This window comes from Camelus ferus, chromosome 1 (genome assembly GCF_009834535.1).
Source record: "Camelus ferus isolate YT-003-E chromosome 1, BCGSAC_Cfer_1.0, whole genome shotgun sequence".
Taxonomy (NCBI): Eukaryota; Metazoa; Chordata; class Mammalia; order Artiodactyla; family Camelidae; genus Camelus; species Camelus ferus.
Genome location: NC_045696.1, coordinates 95,213,014 through 95,231,113, shown reverse-complemented (window position 1 = coordinate 95,231,113; position 18,100 = coordinate 95,213,014). Strand labels below are relative to the sequence as shown.

The window sequence follows — 18,100 nt, the reverse complement described above, 5'->3', positions numbered from 1 at the left end:
TATGCGGTCTCGGGAGTGTGAAGACCCACATTTTCCTGATAAGCTAATTGTAGCATGTGTGCTAACTGATTTTTTTCCTAGTACATTTTAACACCTGAACTCAACGTAATTATTATTCTCTCTTAGAACTTAATGCACCAATCATTCCAAAAAAGAGGGGGGGATTGCATTTCGAGGTGGGAGGGATCTCCAAATCCAATCGTCAGTGATACCAATTGTCAATACTATACAGTTGAGGTGAGAGAATATTATAATTTTGTGTCTGTTTTAACTTGATATATATATATTTTTCCATTATGGGGGACTCAGTGAAAAATATCTTAAATTTATTTCTGTGACATCTGTTAATTTCACATGTCTATATTGGGATAGCATGAAGATTTCCATTTGGTTGAAAAAAAAAGTTTAATCATTCTCTTTAGCATAAAATATAGGACAAGAGTTCTCTTTGACATTTGGCCCTCACATATGGTTTCAAAGATCTGATAAATCCTTGGGATGGCTACAACTTTAGTTGATGTAAGATCTCGCCTTGATGTAAGATACTTTGTTCCACTTAAACATTTGAAGAGTGCTTACTGCCAGGCTCTCCCCACTCAGTGACCGGGAGCAACTCTGAGATCAGCAAGTGTGGTTGCCAGACGGCAGAAAACAGTCCACGTCACGGCAGTGAGTTCCTCACTGCGAAGTCATGGCTGTCTCCTGACTTAGTCCTTGAGTGTTACTCTCAAGGCCATTCCAGGATCACCATATGCGTAATCCTGGGACAAACTATAAACAGCATTATGGTCATGTCTTTGAAATACTAGTAACAAATACGTGTTGTTTATGAAATCACTAAATCACAGATTTCTGAAACCATCAAAAATTACCTCATTTTCTAGTGTTTTTGTTGGCAAATTCTCTGCTTAGACAAAGCGTTTATTTTTATTAGTTGTGAGCCCATTCAGGCTTTATGTTAATTTTCCCTGATATGACTAGATTTGAATGTGGAATTACCCTTCTGCTAAAGGCATCCTGAGATCATGGTCTAAAAATAGGCTCTGTTCAGAGTGACGTTTTTGTAATGACTGTAGAAGTCACTTTAATTATTCAATTCTAAAGCATTTGGGGTTTTAATGACTGTAGAGAAGGCTTTAATCCAGGAAATTTGCTTTCAAAACCCCACCTGAGACTTTTCGATCCTTTTTGTAGTCAGTCCTGTTTTGATGAGGGTAACATAATGGAGATTCAGAAATAAATGAGATGGTCACAACCAGCTGCTTACTGGAACCTTAATGCTAGGCCCACAAACAGGGATTATAACCGGGCTGGAAGCAGCCAGGTGACTAATATGGAAAAGGCCACTCAGAGGAGGATGGCCTCTAGACTAGATGCTTGTGTTTGAAGACAGAGTTGAATCCAACGTAGGATAGTGGTGATATCAAAGGAGATCGTACTGTGAGCAGATTCCTAGGAGCAGTATCAGGAATATCTGAGCAGTGACAGGGCTTTTAGTTGAGTAAGTAAAGCATCTTAGTTCTCTAGGGCCAACCAGTGTAGCCCCCAAACCGTAAGTGGAGGGACATGAAGAAAAGAGGCTAGCAAGGTTGAGTTAAATCCAGAAGCATCCAGTATTATGCCTGGCATGTAGCAGCGACCTTGTTTTTTAGGTTGGAGGAGGTAATTAGGTTTATTTATTTATGTTCAGAGGCGGTACTGGGGATTGAACCCAGGACCTTGTGCATGCTAAGCAGGCGCTCTACCACTTGAGCTACACCCTCCCCCCAGCATGCAGCAGTGATGAAAGAATCGCTTGATAAGTGAAAAAATGAATGAGGAAGGAGTTTCCTGAACATGAGAAGAACAGGCAGAGGTTCATGGTAGTTACCTGCCCCAGAGTCCAAAGGAATCATAACCAGGAACAAGAACGCAGCCCAATTAGAGAGACGGCAGCGTAGAATGGGGAACACAGGTGGATACCCGTTAGCTGACTGTTAGCAGAGGCAGCCTGAGGCTTGACGAGGGTGCAGCTTGGGACCAGGAAATAGCTCTTATGCCACCCAGCTTGGGCTCTCATTTTCTCATGCATTTTGAGAGACTGGGTCTATAAATTTAAGATCTTCAGAACATGACACTAGGCTGACCTGGGGAAGGCAGGGATTTATAGGAGAGTTTCCTGTTTTCATGGACTTTACTATGTTATAATGAATTGTACCAAGCCCGGAAGCAGAAAGAGAACATAACATTTGGGGAGGGGGGCAGTAAGTACAGTACTCAGAGGGCATTTAAGGCACTCAACGCTTTCTGTATCATAAATCTTCACAACTGTACTGTGAAGTAGGGGCTACTATCCAGCTTTAGAGATGAAGATTCAGAGGTTCAGAGATCAAGTAATTTGCCCGAGTCACGTGGCTAGTGAGTATCAGGGCTGGGATCTCACTCAGGCTGTTCAGGTTCTAAGTGGAGACATGTGACCAACCAACTCTGGGTCTTTGGTTGATTCATTTAAAATCCCTGACCTTCTTCACTATGCAGTGAAAAGTTTAAGATACATTCTTTGCAGGATCCTGCCAATCTTACAGCATAATTATTCCCATATTATAAGATGAGGAAATAAGTAGTTGAAAATAAGTAATTTAATTTGTGTCTACTTCTTTAAAAGTAGCACAATAAATTATTAAAGAATTGATATTAATTCTGTTATCATTTGTAAACCACTAATAAAAGTACAAAAAGACCATTTTTTTCCTTTACTGTATAATCGTTGAAGATAGAGGGAACTATAGTATTGAATTACCCAAATTAAAAAATAAAATTTCTGGATTCTTTTTCTAAGTAGTACTTTAAAAACTCTTGTTACTTTGCCATGCACTGAAGATGCAAAGGTACTCTAATGAGGACGTTATTAAATAACAACCAAAGATAGACTGCACCTAGGGGCTCACGACGTAGAGACATCTGGTATATTTCTTTGGTCCCTCCCAGAAAGATGTTTTTCAAACACCCTGTGAGTCCGGGTTCTCATCGTTGCCCTCGGAGAAGTGTGCACTAGCATTGTTTGGAAGAGCTGTATCTGAGCTCCAGCGTTCCCCCAGCGGCGGCCCCCTGTCCATTTCCCCTTGCTCCCAGAGGGTAGCCTTGGCCGTCCACGTTTTCCTGTGGTGCCTGCCCTGAAGGCACACACACATGCTCTGAGGTGTGAAACTCACGTCGAATTCCCTGTGCATTATGTGAATTCAAGCCTTGGGGATCGAGAAATTGAAAGTTACTGGATTTAGCTAAAGTCTTAGGACCTCCTGTGCTGTTTCTGTCACCTTGCCTTTGCTGTTATGTCCAAGCATTTTTTGGCCGTTGATTGCTGAAAGCTTAGAAGTCATCATTTGTCACACTTCCACGAACACCTAGAATTCTTCAGTTGTTTTTTAGTGCTTTACTTTCCAGTTTATCCAACTAGTGGTTGAGATAAGGCCGCTTTATCCCCACATGTTTCTGGTAAAATGTTTCCAGGTCGGTCACCCTGAGTCATATTTCATCTGTCCCGCCTTTCTGTCTGCCTTTCTGTCAAGGCACCTGTGCTTCCTCAGGCAGCTTGGGAAGGGCCTGAATTTCAGGGACCAGACCATGTTTGTTGCTGCTTGGAGGGAGAGAAGAGAGTCTTCTGTATTTAAATGTTTATCATGTCAGTAAAACTCGCTTGAAGGATAAAGTGAAATTAAGAGTAAAGTAAGTGGTCATTTGATTTGCCCAGTCAGCATGTCAGTCTAGACGAGTTAAAAACAGTATTTCTCATTTTATTCCAGGCATGTGCTACTTTCTTAGGAAAAGAAAAAGGACACTGTAATGTGAATTTCTAGATAAATTTACTTTTTAGCTCTGTTTATATTCAAAATAATTATTTACAGAGATTGTTTATAGCTCTTGTACAGGGGTGTATCTACCCAGAAACTTGTTTTTTATGTCTTGATTGTGTGCTGTTAATTTTTTAAAAAGCTTAATTTTTCCCTGCTTACAAGTTTGACCCCCCACACACACACACCCTCACACAGAGGTAAAATCCAGAAAAATCTGACTTAAAATTTGTGTCCTATAAATCCCAGCAGATACTGACTGTATATTATTTATTTTGTGTACTCTCTCCATTAAAAATTGCAAACATTATATGCAAAACAAACACCATTTCAAATAATGTTTTAAAATAAATTAGGACCACTATGATATCTGCAAGATTACAGCAAGGTAACAGTATGTTAGTGAAACTTTCAGTTCAATATAAAAAATGACAAACAAAAATAAAAGAAATTTAATTTCAAACACATATACTAAAGAACTAATGATTAAATTTTGAGATAGAAAGAAAATAACATCAAATCTTTTTAAACGTTCAAATGTCTGTACTAGAAAATATTTAATGTATTTGCTGGTTAGTTTCTGTGGCAGAGAAAAACAGTTAGCAAATCCACAAAAATACTTGTTAAGCAAATGTTTGTAGAGGACCTGTTTAAGTGCCAGTTGCAGAATCTACCAAATGAACAAAGAACAGTGCGTAAGACTGCTCTCCGAGAGCCCAAGTAGGAGAGGTGGTTAAGTAAACACAGCTGGTGATCAACGCTGAATTCAAGAGAGGAAGAGTTAGGTAAGAACAGAGGGTAGGAGAAGCCTTTTAGTTGGACATGTGGGTGGATCAGGGACAACATCAACAGAAAGAGTCCTGATTCTTGAAGGTTGATTGGGAATTAAACAGTTGGGCTGGACTGGAGCAGCCTTCAGTGTGGAGGGAAAACTATTTTCAAAAGAAGTGAACTTTAAGGAAACAGGTGTCCTCACGTAGAATCAGAAAACTGAATCTCTTATTAAACAGTAGAAGACCACATAGTATATGGAATGGGGTTTCTCCAGGAGCTTTTAAAAAAAAATATTGCCGTCTAGCCACCTCTCTTCCCAGAGATTCTGATGAGTGGAGCGCGCCAGGGTATACCAGGCTTCACGTTGTCCAGGTGACTGTTGGACAGCCAGCATCGAGACCCCTTGGTTTTAATACCAGCTGGAATCAAACACAGCTGTGTCCAAATCCTAGGTCCTCCATGCAGTCCTTTGTGACTGTGGGCACATAATTCGTGTGAACCCTTTTTCCTACCTGAAAAATAAAGCTAATAATACCCACATGACAAGGCTACAATTAATTCACACTTTTATTCATTCATTCACTCAAACACTTATTCAGTGTATATTTATTGAGTGCCTACTGTGTGTCAGGCATTGTTCTCAGTTCTGGCGATTTAGTGGTGAACTGAACATGTGTCCTCCCCTTTTCAAAACAAAAACAATGGAGCTTTTGCTTTCGTTTGCTCCGTGGAAGTTACACTCTACTGTTAAGCGGATTAAATATAATAACATAGGTAAAGCGCTTAGCACAGTGCCTGGCACACAATAAACAGAGGGAATTATTGTGATAATCATGTTTGCACACTTTTAACTAGGGTCATAACGTGAAATTGAATAACGTTTTCATTCATAATAAACCCAGATTACTTTAATGGAATCAGATGTCTCACTTAAAACAAAGAAGTGATTAGCCCATAAATGCACCAGCATTAGTAAGATTGCATTTGGTTTTTCCCTGCTGAGGGTATTCACTGGCAAAAGGCAATCATAAACCAACCTTCCTTATGCCTTCCGGGAACAAAGATATCTGTAAATCATTATTACAAGGATACAGTCAGTATCAGATACACCAATTACATAGTTGTACATTATCCCGTGGATACTTGAGAGAAAATAGGATGCTACCTGATAATGCCGTGACATTAATATCCATTCTTGCAATTCTGCAGAACCCTCTGCCGGGTGGCTTTTAGAATAAAGAATTGGCAGAGCCACAGTTCAAGTGCTTCCCTAATCTGATTAGGGCACTCCGATGGGGCCAGCGGTGACCTACCCAAAACAGGGTACTCTTTGAAAAAGGAATATAACAAATTTACAATAACTCAAAAGAAATGAAGGAATGTTGCACTTCGGTGTTTTTTTTTTTTTTCCTTCCAGCTTTTGGAATCAGATTTCAAGCTATAGAGCTGTAGCGCCATTATTATTGATTGTCTGCCTGTTTAGCAAATAACTCCACTTATCTGGAGAGGGAACAGTTTTGAGGCAATGCTCGCTGAATAGTTGATGTTTCAGAATTTTAAAAGCTGCTGCAGATTTTACTTGGGGACGGTGCCCTAAAATTCTTCAGATTTGACTTTGTTCTGTTAAGTCAGAAAGTCAATCATGTGACAACTTTTAGAAACAATCCAGTGGGAGAATTGTTGCCAGTTAATAAGATCACTAGTTATATCTCATAAAAGTATTCATTTATCTGTAATATGCAACTCCTGCATTATATGCATTGTCGATTATAAACTTATTTTATTCAATGAGATTCAACAAAGCTGAATTTTATTGGCCACTGGTCTTATTTTCTTAAAATAAGAATTATTTCCTTCCCTCCAGATAACTTTGTCAGTTTGACCTCTGCTTCTAAATAATTATAATAGATTGTGCACAGTGATGTAAACATCTCAGTACCTGAAGTATACATTTAACATGTCCTATCTGGAAATGCATGTTAATTCATAGCTAAAGTTAATATTGACCAGCTTCTGTTCTCCATATTCTAAGCTAGTCTTTTACTTTTCTGTGCTAAGCTTCTTATAATTCTTAAACATCAAAGAGAAGATCAGTGAGCTGGTCTGGCTGAAATTTCACATCTGTGCCTGCCAGTGTGTAACAGCGTCAGTTTAACGTGCACATTTCTGAATAGAGACCCAAGTTCAACACACATTCACTGCACAGGTCAACTCTTGTCCTGCTGCTGCCTTGGCAGCCAGGACACAGTGGAGCAACATCAAATCAGCTGCTATTCAGGTAACTTGTTGTTGGACAGAGATTGCTCTGGGCCCCAGTTCCTGGCAGCTGACTGAATTTATCTGGAACCCAGATAGTTTCCTGTTGTCAGTGGATAGCTGCTTTGGGCAGGGACGGAACTGGGGACCGGAGGTTATTACTTTAGGCTACTTCATCGAGAACCATCCACCTGGCAGGGCAGCTATCCATGGCTTTCAAACCCACACATTGGGAGGCATAAATATTTTAATTGGAAAATACCAGTGGAATCTGTGGTAGTTTGTTTCTTCTCCCAAGTTAATCAAATTATGTATTAAATATTCTATATTTCATGTCTTTTTAGTGAGACTGTGTATGCTAGCTGCAAATATTTTGTCCTAGGACAACTTGTGAGGTCAAAAGAAAGCTGTATCTTTAGGACAGGGACTTTCCACCCCAGCACTGTTGACATTTGGGGCTGGATAGTCTTTGTTGTGAGGGGCTGTCCTGTGTGTTAGAGGACACTCAGCACCCCCAGCCGGGACAACCAAAAATGTCCCCAGATGTTGCCATACATCCCCTGTGAGGCAAAACCACCCATAGTTGAGAACCATTGCTCTAAGGAAAAAGGAATCCTTGAATTCCGTTTTACTCTCCTAAATATAGAATGAGTCAGGGCCAAATTAGATAAAGAATGTATTTTATTTTTTAAGATATGTCTTTTGAGCTTTTAAGAATTACTTTTGTAACATACATCTTAATTGTGTGAAACCTTACTCCAAAACTCTCTTTAATAATAAATAAACTCTGGGGTCCTCTAACTTCTTATGCCTTCAAAGGGAATAATTATCTACAGTCTCGCATCCCTTTCATGCTAAAAAAATTTCTGTGATTCTCGTCCTTACAGCAGGGTAAAGATAACAAATGGTTTAAAATTACCTTAAAGAACAGGGTCCATTTTGTCTGTGGGTTTGTGTTTTGGAAACAAATATTATTATTACACAAAGCATTGAACATCAAGAATGAAAACTCCATTGAATTAGAAAGTTGAAAATATACCACCAGTAAGGTGGAACATTGTGCTAGGTTATGCTTTAAAAACTGGAAAAGTACATTGTTGAAGTAGATTTGAGGTAAATTATTTAATTTTACTCAAGAATAGATATATTTTCTGATATGAAAAATTTTATATCAACAAATAGAAACTATTCTCATATATTCACAAAAGCATTTCTGGCAGCAAATCTACCTCGTAGCAGTTTATTTAGTGCCACTGTATGTATTTCCTTGAACAATCATACAGCGTTTCTTCAGACGTGTTCTGTTTCAGACTTCACATTTCAGAATAGTTTCTCACTAGTAGGCTGAATCTGTTGTTAAAAATCTCAGAGAGGTGTGATAGGCTGATGGAACATTTATGATTTCCCCAGGAAAACCTGCAACAAGTATGTATGCCGAACACTTTATCTTATGTGCTCAAAAGAAATGGTGTCATCATCATCTTTCACATATCCCATGAGATTTGTTCACAGTTTACATTGACTGTGAAATCCTGTTGTCCACTGGGAGTTCTGCTTTATTTATTCTAGATAATAGGACACTTGCAACCTATTAACAGTTGTAAACAGATCTTTCAAGTACATCTGGCACAGCAATTATGAAATGGACTTCTTAGACAAGTTTCTAGGATTAAATCAGGACAAAGGTGGAGACTAGGTGACCACAAGAAGTTTCTATATTGAAGGGCTAAGCTGTTGTTCAAAAAGAAATTGCAAATATTATGGACCCCAAGCTTCAAAATCCCCATGGAAATTTTAACCAGATAAATTACCCATTGTATTTTACATAAAAATTGATTTGATGAATGCTTATTTAAGAAGCATTCTTATCGTAAATAAACATACAATTAAATGGAGAGAGGGAGGGAGGGCAGTAGGGGAAGAATGGATTATGGATGGATGGCTGCATGGATGGAAGGAGGGTAGATATATAACGTAGGATATCAACTTTGAATCAAGACCTGTGTCTTCAAGTTTGCTTTGTGTTTTATTTTTCAGCCAATGTTTTCAGTTGCACCAAGCTTAGCCACCAATGCATCAGCAGCCTTTAACCCCTACCTGGGACCTGTGTCCCCAAGCCTGGTTCCAGCAGAGATCTTGCCGACTGCACCAATGTTGGTCACAGGGAACCCTGGGGTCCCTGTGCCTGCAGCTGCTGCAGCTGCTGCACAGAAGTTAATGCGGACAGACAGACTTGAGGTAGGAGTGATCATTGGTGTCTTTACGTGTTCTGTTCTGAATTTCAAAGGGTGCTGTTTGTTTTTTTGTTTATTTCTTCCATGGGCATAAAGATTTTTTAAAAAAATTCAAAGCAGAGATTTTGGTTCACTGTTTGGAGCACTTTACTAGAATATAGATAGATGGGCTAATATTTGTAGAAGCCACAACATCTGTATGTAGAAGAGCGGGTAAGAACTTGGACTCTGGAGTCAGACTGCTTGTTGCTTCATTCTTCCTCAGTTTCCTCATCTCTGAAATGGAGATAATAATGGTGATTACCTCAAAGAGTCAGACAATGTCTGGCACACAGCAGGAGCTTCTCAACTGTTCCTTGTTATTGTTACTATTAACAAATTCTATCAATCCCCTGGTACTCATTCCCATAAAGATGTTATTTAGTTACTATCTATAAAGCATTTTAAAATTTATTGCAAGTTTCCTTATAAGCCTCACAATATTTTAGTTGGAATAGCAAGACACCTTTGTTTGTGAAGTGTGCTTGTAAATGTTTTAATTGGAAATTGGGTAACTCTTAAGTCCTAGAGTCAAGGATGGTCAGATGTATGTGCTTTGCTATTGCTACATGAAAAAGAAATTCGGGATATAAATCTTACATTGAAGGGGCTGTTAAGAGTTTCACCATGGCCATGAATTAATGGACTTGGTAAACTCTAGATGAAGGGGGAAAAATGGCAACAGTATTGCCCATCAGCACTCTCCAATCTGGCGTTGGTGTCCAACAAAGAACTGGTGAGCTTTTCCTCTCTTCCCTAGTTAGGATGAGGCAATACTTAGTACTGAGAAGTTTGCATCTTATTAATTACTGAGAAAGTGGCAAAATAAGGCCGCCGTGTGAACGTAATTGACACTAATAATTTATCAGCTTAGCAGGAATTTATTTAGTAAGCACCAATTTCTTTTTTCTCAAGTTTTGTTGCCTGCATGACAAAGGGTCCCAGATTTCAGGGTAGTTCTAACTGCCACCACTCTTTTGAAGGTAATAACAATAGTTGATACTTATTGGATATTTACTGTCTACCAGCCACAGCGTTAACCCTTCATGTGCAACACACAGTTTAATCCTAAAAAAGTAGTCTTATGAGGAAGATGCTATCATTAACTCCATTTAATAGGGAGAGAGATCTAAGGTAGTTTATTCAAGGTCACATGGATATGAACTCGGAACTCCATTTTAAAACACTGTATTATATTACTCTCCCTTCCCACAGAGGTAATAGTGCAAAAAGGAGGCACTCCTGTATGGTGGGGTTGTAGATTCTTTAGAGTTTTTGTTTGTTTGTGTTAGGCTTATTTTTTACTTTTCACTAATGTTTTAGAAAAAGCTGCTAATTACGAGAGTTACATAAAGATAACTCAGGAAGGATGTTGAGACCTAGTTGTTCGCCCTCTCTGGACCAAGGACTCTGCCGTGTGCCGGAGACACACACCTTGACTTGCGGGTGGTTTGTCATCACTCAACGGCTCCTGCTCATTAATTAGGGAATGTTATTTGCAGATAAATTAGGAAGGAATTTAAGACATTTTAAATATTTAAAAATTATTAGATGCTCCACCTATGACTCACTTTTCCCCCTGACCTTTCTAAAGCAAACCCTGCTTTAAGGCATAATGGTTGGTTGTTTAATGGGAACCAAATAGGCAGTCTGAGAGGAACATGACTGAATTATGAATAGGAGATAATATTCATAAAGCTGAGAACATCTGTATTTAAATCTCTTTCAAAGAATCTCTTTCAACGGCTGATTGTGTGGTCAGAACTCTTTTAAACGAATCCCCCCACAATCTTAGGCCATCTGTAATTGGTTATATTGTGTATGGTGTTTAGTTAAAAGGAAGACTTTTTTCTCTCGTTTGGTTTTATTTTTCTTCTGCAGGGCGCTCCTTCGAGTATTTTGTCTGTCTTCTTTTCCCAGTCACAACAAAGGGCTACTGTTGCAATGACTGTCATTTCCTTTTAACCTGAATTCCACTCATCTGAATGCCTGATGGTGGGGCAGCTTCCTGTCGTGTTCTCGTTCACGGGCTCTGATCTAATGTCACAGTTACAACCTGTTAGGACATGGCGGTGGGAAGCTAGGGGGCAGGTCTTTCTGCTTGGCACTTGGTGGTTTTAGACACAGGCCGTCTTCAGGCTACTTCCTTCCATGCTGATTGCACTACATACTGAGTCTAAGAGACATGGCAGGAAGTGCACATGCTTATTTACATGTTTAGTTATTTGGGGTTTAAATTTCTATTTTCAACCCATGGAACTCCCAAGTACATTTTTTAATTTTGTGTTCCTTTTGAGGTCAACAAATTTTGAATCAGTTAAAATATTGGCGGGTTCTTCTTGCCACTTCTTTCTCTTTTCTTTTTGCTAGAAAATAGACAATACAGAAGTTAAAAATACCATAGATTATCAGTCTTCTGGTTCTTCTGTGTAGAACTAACACATATTTACAGCGCCCAGTGAGATACAGAAAATGTTAAACTGAAAAGCAGGAATTCAAGGACTAGTGCTGGTGGTTTTGCTGTTTAGGTGAGTAAGTGTGGGTCAAGGTTTTCATGTTTTCTGAGATTCATATTCCACACATATAAAATTAGGGAATTCTACCAGATAATCTCTAAGATCACCTCTAGTTAGAACATTCTAAGTGAAATCTAGGTCATTTTGTTACTTTTAATGCCAGCCACAAACTACGGAAAAGGTCATTTTACATATATATGTGTATATGTATATATATACACACACATACATACATACATATATATAAAACACACACATAGCTTTACATCACTATTCCAGTTATCCATTCTTTATTAGATATCTTTCAAAAGACTTTGTAGCTGTTTGCTTTCTGTATTGTAAAATTCAGTCTTCATGGTTTTCTGTAAAGAGGAGCAACTCTCTTAAACATCTGTCACTAAAAAGAGGCTTTTAAAATTCCGTTTTGTGACCTTGGGATGCTTTTGTGTAATTTCCAAGCAATGGTTTATTTTCAGTAATTCTTTTAAGAAATTATTAAAATCTGTAGGTACTGGAAAGGACTGAGGTTTTTAATCCTATCTTTACTTCATGGCAAAGAATTGGTAATTAAGGGAATGATTGTTTGACTTATTTTCAGAGCACACAGTCATTTTTTATGGGGCAAAGAGGATCCATGAATACATTTATTCTCTCATTTGTTCATCAGTCTCCAATGGAGAACTTTTGAACATCTGTCAGGTAAAAAATATTATGAGGAATATCATGAAACCTTAAACGCTTATCTGCTGTCTTATGAGTAACAAGAAAAAGGTCCACCAGAATAGTGCCAAGCTCATAAATGATGCCCAGTACCTTGTTAAATTCGGGAATAAATGAGTCAGCCAGCCAGCCAGTTAATCAATTAATTAATCATAGAATGACACAGGCCCTTACTCAGAACTTAGGGTAATCCAACAGAGGAGATAAAACATGACACATTTTTCACATTCTTCTTGGGAACACGTTTACATTTTAAGCATTCCAACTGCAAAATAGTAGCATCTTGTTCATGCACTTAGTCCAGGAGCAGTGGTTTTCAAGCTTTAATGTGATTAGAATCACTTGGGATGCTTTTTAAAAATGCAGGGCCCCAGCCCCGCGGATTGATCTGGGAGGTCTTCAGCGGGGCTCTGGACTCCTGTTCGCAGACCTGCCAGGTGATTCTGAATGCAAATGGTCTGTGAGATACTGACTCCAGAGGATGCCAGCACTTGTTATTTAGGCCTTAACTTTCCATCATTTACCTCACATATGGTTACTTACGACTCTGGATGAAAACTCTGCCTCCTCCAACGCATTTAACATTCTACTTTGTGTTAAGTTGCTGAGAACACAATGTTCAGCATCATGAAATATTTTAAGTAAACAGTGATGATTTTGAGGGTAGTTTATACCACATAACGGCATTAATCAAACAAAAGACAAACTAGGGGCCACGTGTTTCATTGCTGATGAAGACATTAGACTGGCATTTGGTTAGCTACATCATTTTTATATCAACAGTCTAGATGACAAAAACATATGATGGATTCCAGGAAAGGTGGTAGGCATACCACTTGGCTTCTGATATTTTCAGTTAGAGTTTGTCTGTTTTAAAATAAAATATCCTTGTGCTGAAAGTTTTATTCTACTGAGGTCATCATGACACGAGTTTCCAATTCAGGCCACTCGATGTGGACTGAATATATCCACTGCTCAAGTGCCACAGACGAGTCTAGTGACTTTTATCATATAGTCATAAAAATAGGATACCTGTTGACTACACAAAAAAGATCATTTAAAGCTAAATGTGGATTCAAGTGATAGTGAAGGGCATGCATAGGTCACGTTTTTGTAGGCTTTTAATCAATTTGTCATGATCCATTGCATATAAAAGGCATTCAATTCAAAGTAAGATTAAACGAGCAGATTTTTTAATCATATAAGAAAGGCTTATTGATAAGATTGTTATACTTTTGTATTTTTGCAAAGGGTCTTTGGCTACTGCTTATGATATTTTAATTTCTTTAGAAAATTATCAAGAAATACTAAGTTTTGTGTACACAAGTCTGTGTAGTTTAAATCTTTTTTGATTGTAATAAGGCTTCGAATGGCTCTTTATAACATTTGGACACACCCCCATTTAAACATCTAGTCTGTCAGTTATTACTCTCTGTGATTAGTTTGAGTTTTGTTTTGGAGATGACAGAGTTGTAAGTTAAGGTAATTGCTAATCTTGGCTTAGCCAATTCATATTTGCTGTTTTTCCACCAATTTCCTCATCCAAATTAAAGCTAAATCCCTATCTTTTCAATTATTTAGAAAGAGGAATAAAAGTAACTATAGACTTGAACATTTTGGCATATTGGTGAGCTTGTTTCAGATGTCCAGTTGGTTTGTACATTCACTCATAGGAATGAATAAATGAAAACCTAGCAGTGGATTTAATGGGAAGTTTTCTTCAGTTGATCATTCCCATATATTCAGATTTGATTTTTTTAATTACACGAATGACAAACTCTTAGCCATATCTTCTATAGAAATCTGCTTACGTTCACTGGTTTGGTGGTAATGATGGATTCTGCCTTTTAGATTTCAAAGAAGACTCCTAGTTGGTCTTGGAAATCCTCTGGGGTAGCTAAAGTAGATATCTTTTTCTTTCTTTTTTTTTTAGAGGGAAAAAAAAATGAAGTTTGGTTAGACCAAATTTGTACAATTATCCAACAACAGACTGCAACTGGATATCACATCATCAGATATTTATCTTGGGAATATAATTTTATAATTAACTAAGATAGTTTCCCCTAATCACCAGAATTTTAAGGTGTGGATATCTTAATCTTTTTTGAATTGAAAATACAGATAATTTCTTTGCATTAGATTGTATATTTGTGACCAGTAATGCTGTGGATACTTTGATAAAATCATTGATTATCCAGTATTTCTTTTTTAAAGTGTTAATTCAAGCTTACTGGAAAGTAAAGTCCATGATGCTTACTGTTGAGCAACAGGTCTGTATATATCTTTGAATAAACTCCTTAGTTTTCATCATTAAGGTTCAAAATGACTTCCAGAAATATTCAAGTAAACTGGGAGTCCCTTTTCCTTGTTACGGTTAGCTCTCTGTTCCTACTTTTGGCTCTTACTCTCCAAAGATGACTGAGTTAACTAAAGTGAGCACAAAACATAGGCTCTCTCCTTAAAGAACATGCAAATGACTGTTTAGTTTTGATAGTTTTGAGTTAAGTTCGAACATTGACATTAATTTCTTCAGAGTCCCAATGGCCTAATGTGCAGAGTAATGCTGAATTTAATACTACTCATACAACCTATTATTGACCATTTTGAAATATATTTGTCATGTTTATAAAAACGTACAGATCAAATAACAAAACTGTTTATTTTAACCAGATTTGTATGGTGGGTTTTAGGCTGTCTGTACATTGTGTTATTCAGTGTTCGTGATTCCATAGCTAGTAAATATAGACACTAGACAGAACCTCAGATTTCTGATTTCAAACTCTATCCTCTTTCCACTATACGACTGCTATTTCATTAACAAAAGAAGGTTTATGCAGAATGAATTTAGATTTCTTCGGGAAGTTTTTCTGATTGCTTTTCTTTTGATTATTTTAAGTTTCTTTTTATTATTTAAGTTTGTTTTTTAAAACCAAGATTTTTTTTTCTGGAAATAGAATTTAGTACTCAAATGTTTTCAGTGAATACTTTTATTGAAATGATGTTTTTTTCCTATAAAAGCAACCCCTTATCCATTTTCTACAAAAGGTTACAAAACTTACATGACTTACAAGGGCAAATCCTGCTATACTGCTTATAGTAATTGTAAATGCTTATATCTGCAGTCTTCTTGATTGAAACCATTATGTGTTTGGCTTATAGATGGAATTATTTTCATGTAGGTTTGAAAACCACTTATCAAACTAGAAAAAGTACTTATATTTGTTGACCCACTAATGCCATTTCTGCACATTTTTCCTTAGAGAATGATAAATAAGAGGTACGGTTATGAATATATTCTTTGCAGCATTATTCGTAATATGGGAATATTGGAAATAATCTGGATGTTCTCTGAAAAGGTTACTTGTATTATGCACGTCTGTTTGGTGGAATTTGATGCAGCCAGCAAAACTGACCACTCTGAACACTGTTTAGTAAAATGAATGCTTATGCTACATTGTTGAGCCAAAAACAGATCACCAAGTAATTGCTATACTGTAATTATAATTATTTGAAACGTGTGTTCATGTAGATGACTGGGTGAGAATAGAAAAAAAAGATAGGATTTTAAATTTTCTCTTCAGTGTTCCAAATTCTCTGTGTGGTATACTATGCAATTTCTTATCCTGATTTGAATTATGAGGTTAAATTTGTTGAGATTTTGTCTGTCAGTTATAATTTGCTAATACAATGGTACAACTAAGAGATTGGGGGATCAGCACAGTCAAAATTTTCTTAAGTTTTATCAGAGAAACCAGGCCAAACCCATATTTAGCAGTCAAGGGCTAGATCCCATTTTACTGATGGTGATTATTAAATCAAGAAAACTGTTCTAAAAGCTTTGGGAAGTTTGTTCTGTTCAGATAAGAACCCAACAATCCAGATGTACATCTGAAGCTTGGCAAACGTCTCTAGCACCTCGGGCCTTGTAGCTCGCACCAGTACAAGTTTTCCCAAGACAGTTTCTATTTCTTCTTTATTTTTTTCAAAGGCAAGAATAGTGGGAGAACAGCTATTTTAGAAGACAATATATTTCTTCACTTCCATGTCTCATGTCAGGAGAAACCTTAAGCTGGAAAAAAAAAAGGAAACAGTCAAAAATGTATATCATGCAAAAACAGTTGACCAAATTCTCAGAACATCAGAAATGGTTGAGTTTAGGACAGATTCTAAGCTAACTGCTAGTTATCAATTCTGTTTAAATATTTTTAGAGCTCTCCCTAAATGCATGCTGCAAGACAATAAAGAATACAGAACTGTAGTAAACCAGTTATTAACCAGTCCAACCACACACACATACACACATAAAGCAAACAGAGAGGGACGAGAAGGGGTCTTAGAATGACCATCTTTATGCCACCTGATTTTAAGTTCACATCCCTGAAAATAAAAAGAACTTTGAGATGGAGAGAGAAATAAGAAGTCAAAACCAGCCCAGCACTCAGGTTATATTCTGGGAAACTGACACTCAGTTTCTGGTACCAGCACTGGCATAATTGTTTTTGGAAAAAGGGGGATCTTTGATTTTAATAGTTATTAAAGAGCCTGCAAATAGACGACCTTTAGATCCTCTTTCCTGTCAGCGTGGCAGAGGGTAAAAGAAACTGGAAAATAGAGTGTTGGCTCAGCTGCTGCCAGGTTCTTTGTGAGCATATTTGAGAAAGCAAGACTGAGGAGCTCGCGGGCAGCGGTGGCATCCTGCTGTCCCAGGTGCTTTCCTGCTGGACGAGGCTGCATTGACATAGATTTTCTTCAACAGAGAAGTAGTAGCCTTTTTGTTTATGCAGTGGTTTAAATTCAGCATCATTTTTACGTATATACATGAAAAATTTTAATTTCCATTTAAGTGTGTCTCTTCCTGTTTTGGTGAGTCTAATATAGTAAGTGGGGATCTGTGGTTTAGAAAGCCCCACAGCTGATTCCAGTGCTCAGCCAGAATGGAGGACAGCGGTTCTGGGTACCAGCTTAACCACTTTTGCTTTTCAAATTATAAACTCCTGGTTTTCCTTGTTTTCTTCTGTTCAAGAAGATAATGCAATGATAATATATATATAGTAGATCTTCTGTAACTTCATAAGTCATCTTTGTATTCCTATTATCCTCAGTGTCTGGCACAAAGTAGTTATTTAATAATCTTAAAAAATGGAATAAATTGAGGGGATGAATAGAGTTGGCTGGTTGCTATATATGTGGAGTGCAACACTTTAGCTAGCTTGAGGCTTCCAAACAGTGCAAGGTGTCATTTATGGTGCTCATTTTAAGATGTAGCACCATACAGACTAGAGAGGCCTTTTTAAAACGACACACTTATCTCAGTAATGGAAAGTGAACGTGACAGAGGGAAACACCTAGAATTAAATGTGATCATTTTACGCACATAAATCCAAGAAAACCTTTGCTTTTTAAATCACAACAGGATTCCTGTTTTTTTCCCCCTTGATGAACTCCAAAATAGAGTGCTCAGGGTCTGCATTTGCTCCGTTTGTAAAAAGATTTGTGAAAAATAAAAAGGAAACGTTCTTGAGGCATGAAGTCGGAGCGTGACAGTATTAAAAGGGCATTCTGTGTTTAGATGGCCCTCTTGTGGTGAAGAGGTCAAATTATCCTAGTGAAAGACAGCGCTGGCAACCTCTTGATTAGAGCAGGCACCACGACAAACTTTAATAGTAAGAGTCAAAACCGAGCGGACAAATGAGAAATAATCCACTTGCACCTTTTCCCCAGGGACCCCATA

At 37.7% G+C, this 18,100-nt stretch overlaps 1 protein-coding gene across 21 annotated transcripts in view; it reads left to right on the top strand.

Moving 5' to 3' along the window:
- Window positions 1-18,100, top strand: part of MBNL1 (muscleblind like splicing regulator 1) — a 190,429-nt gene that overhangs the window by 151,749 nt on the left and 20,580 nt on the right. For 17 of the 21 annotated variants that reach the window (XR_004322349.1, XR_004322348.1, XM_032486057.1 and 14 more), the window contains 2 exons: window positions 127-237; window positions 8,898-9,098. Coding sequence is in view for 19 of the 21 variants with exons in the window: in XM_032486057.1 (XP_032341948.1) it covers window positions 127-237; window positions 8,898-9,098 (312 nt within the window). In the remaining 2 variants the exon portion in view is untranslated. The remainder of the gene's footprint in view (window positions 1-126; window positions 238-8,897; window positions 9,099-18,100) is intronic. The other 4 variants (XM_032486158.1, XM_032486135.1, XM_032486106.1 and 1 more) reach the window with 1 other exon arrangement.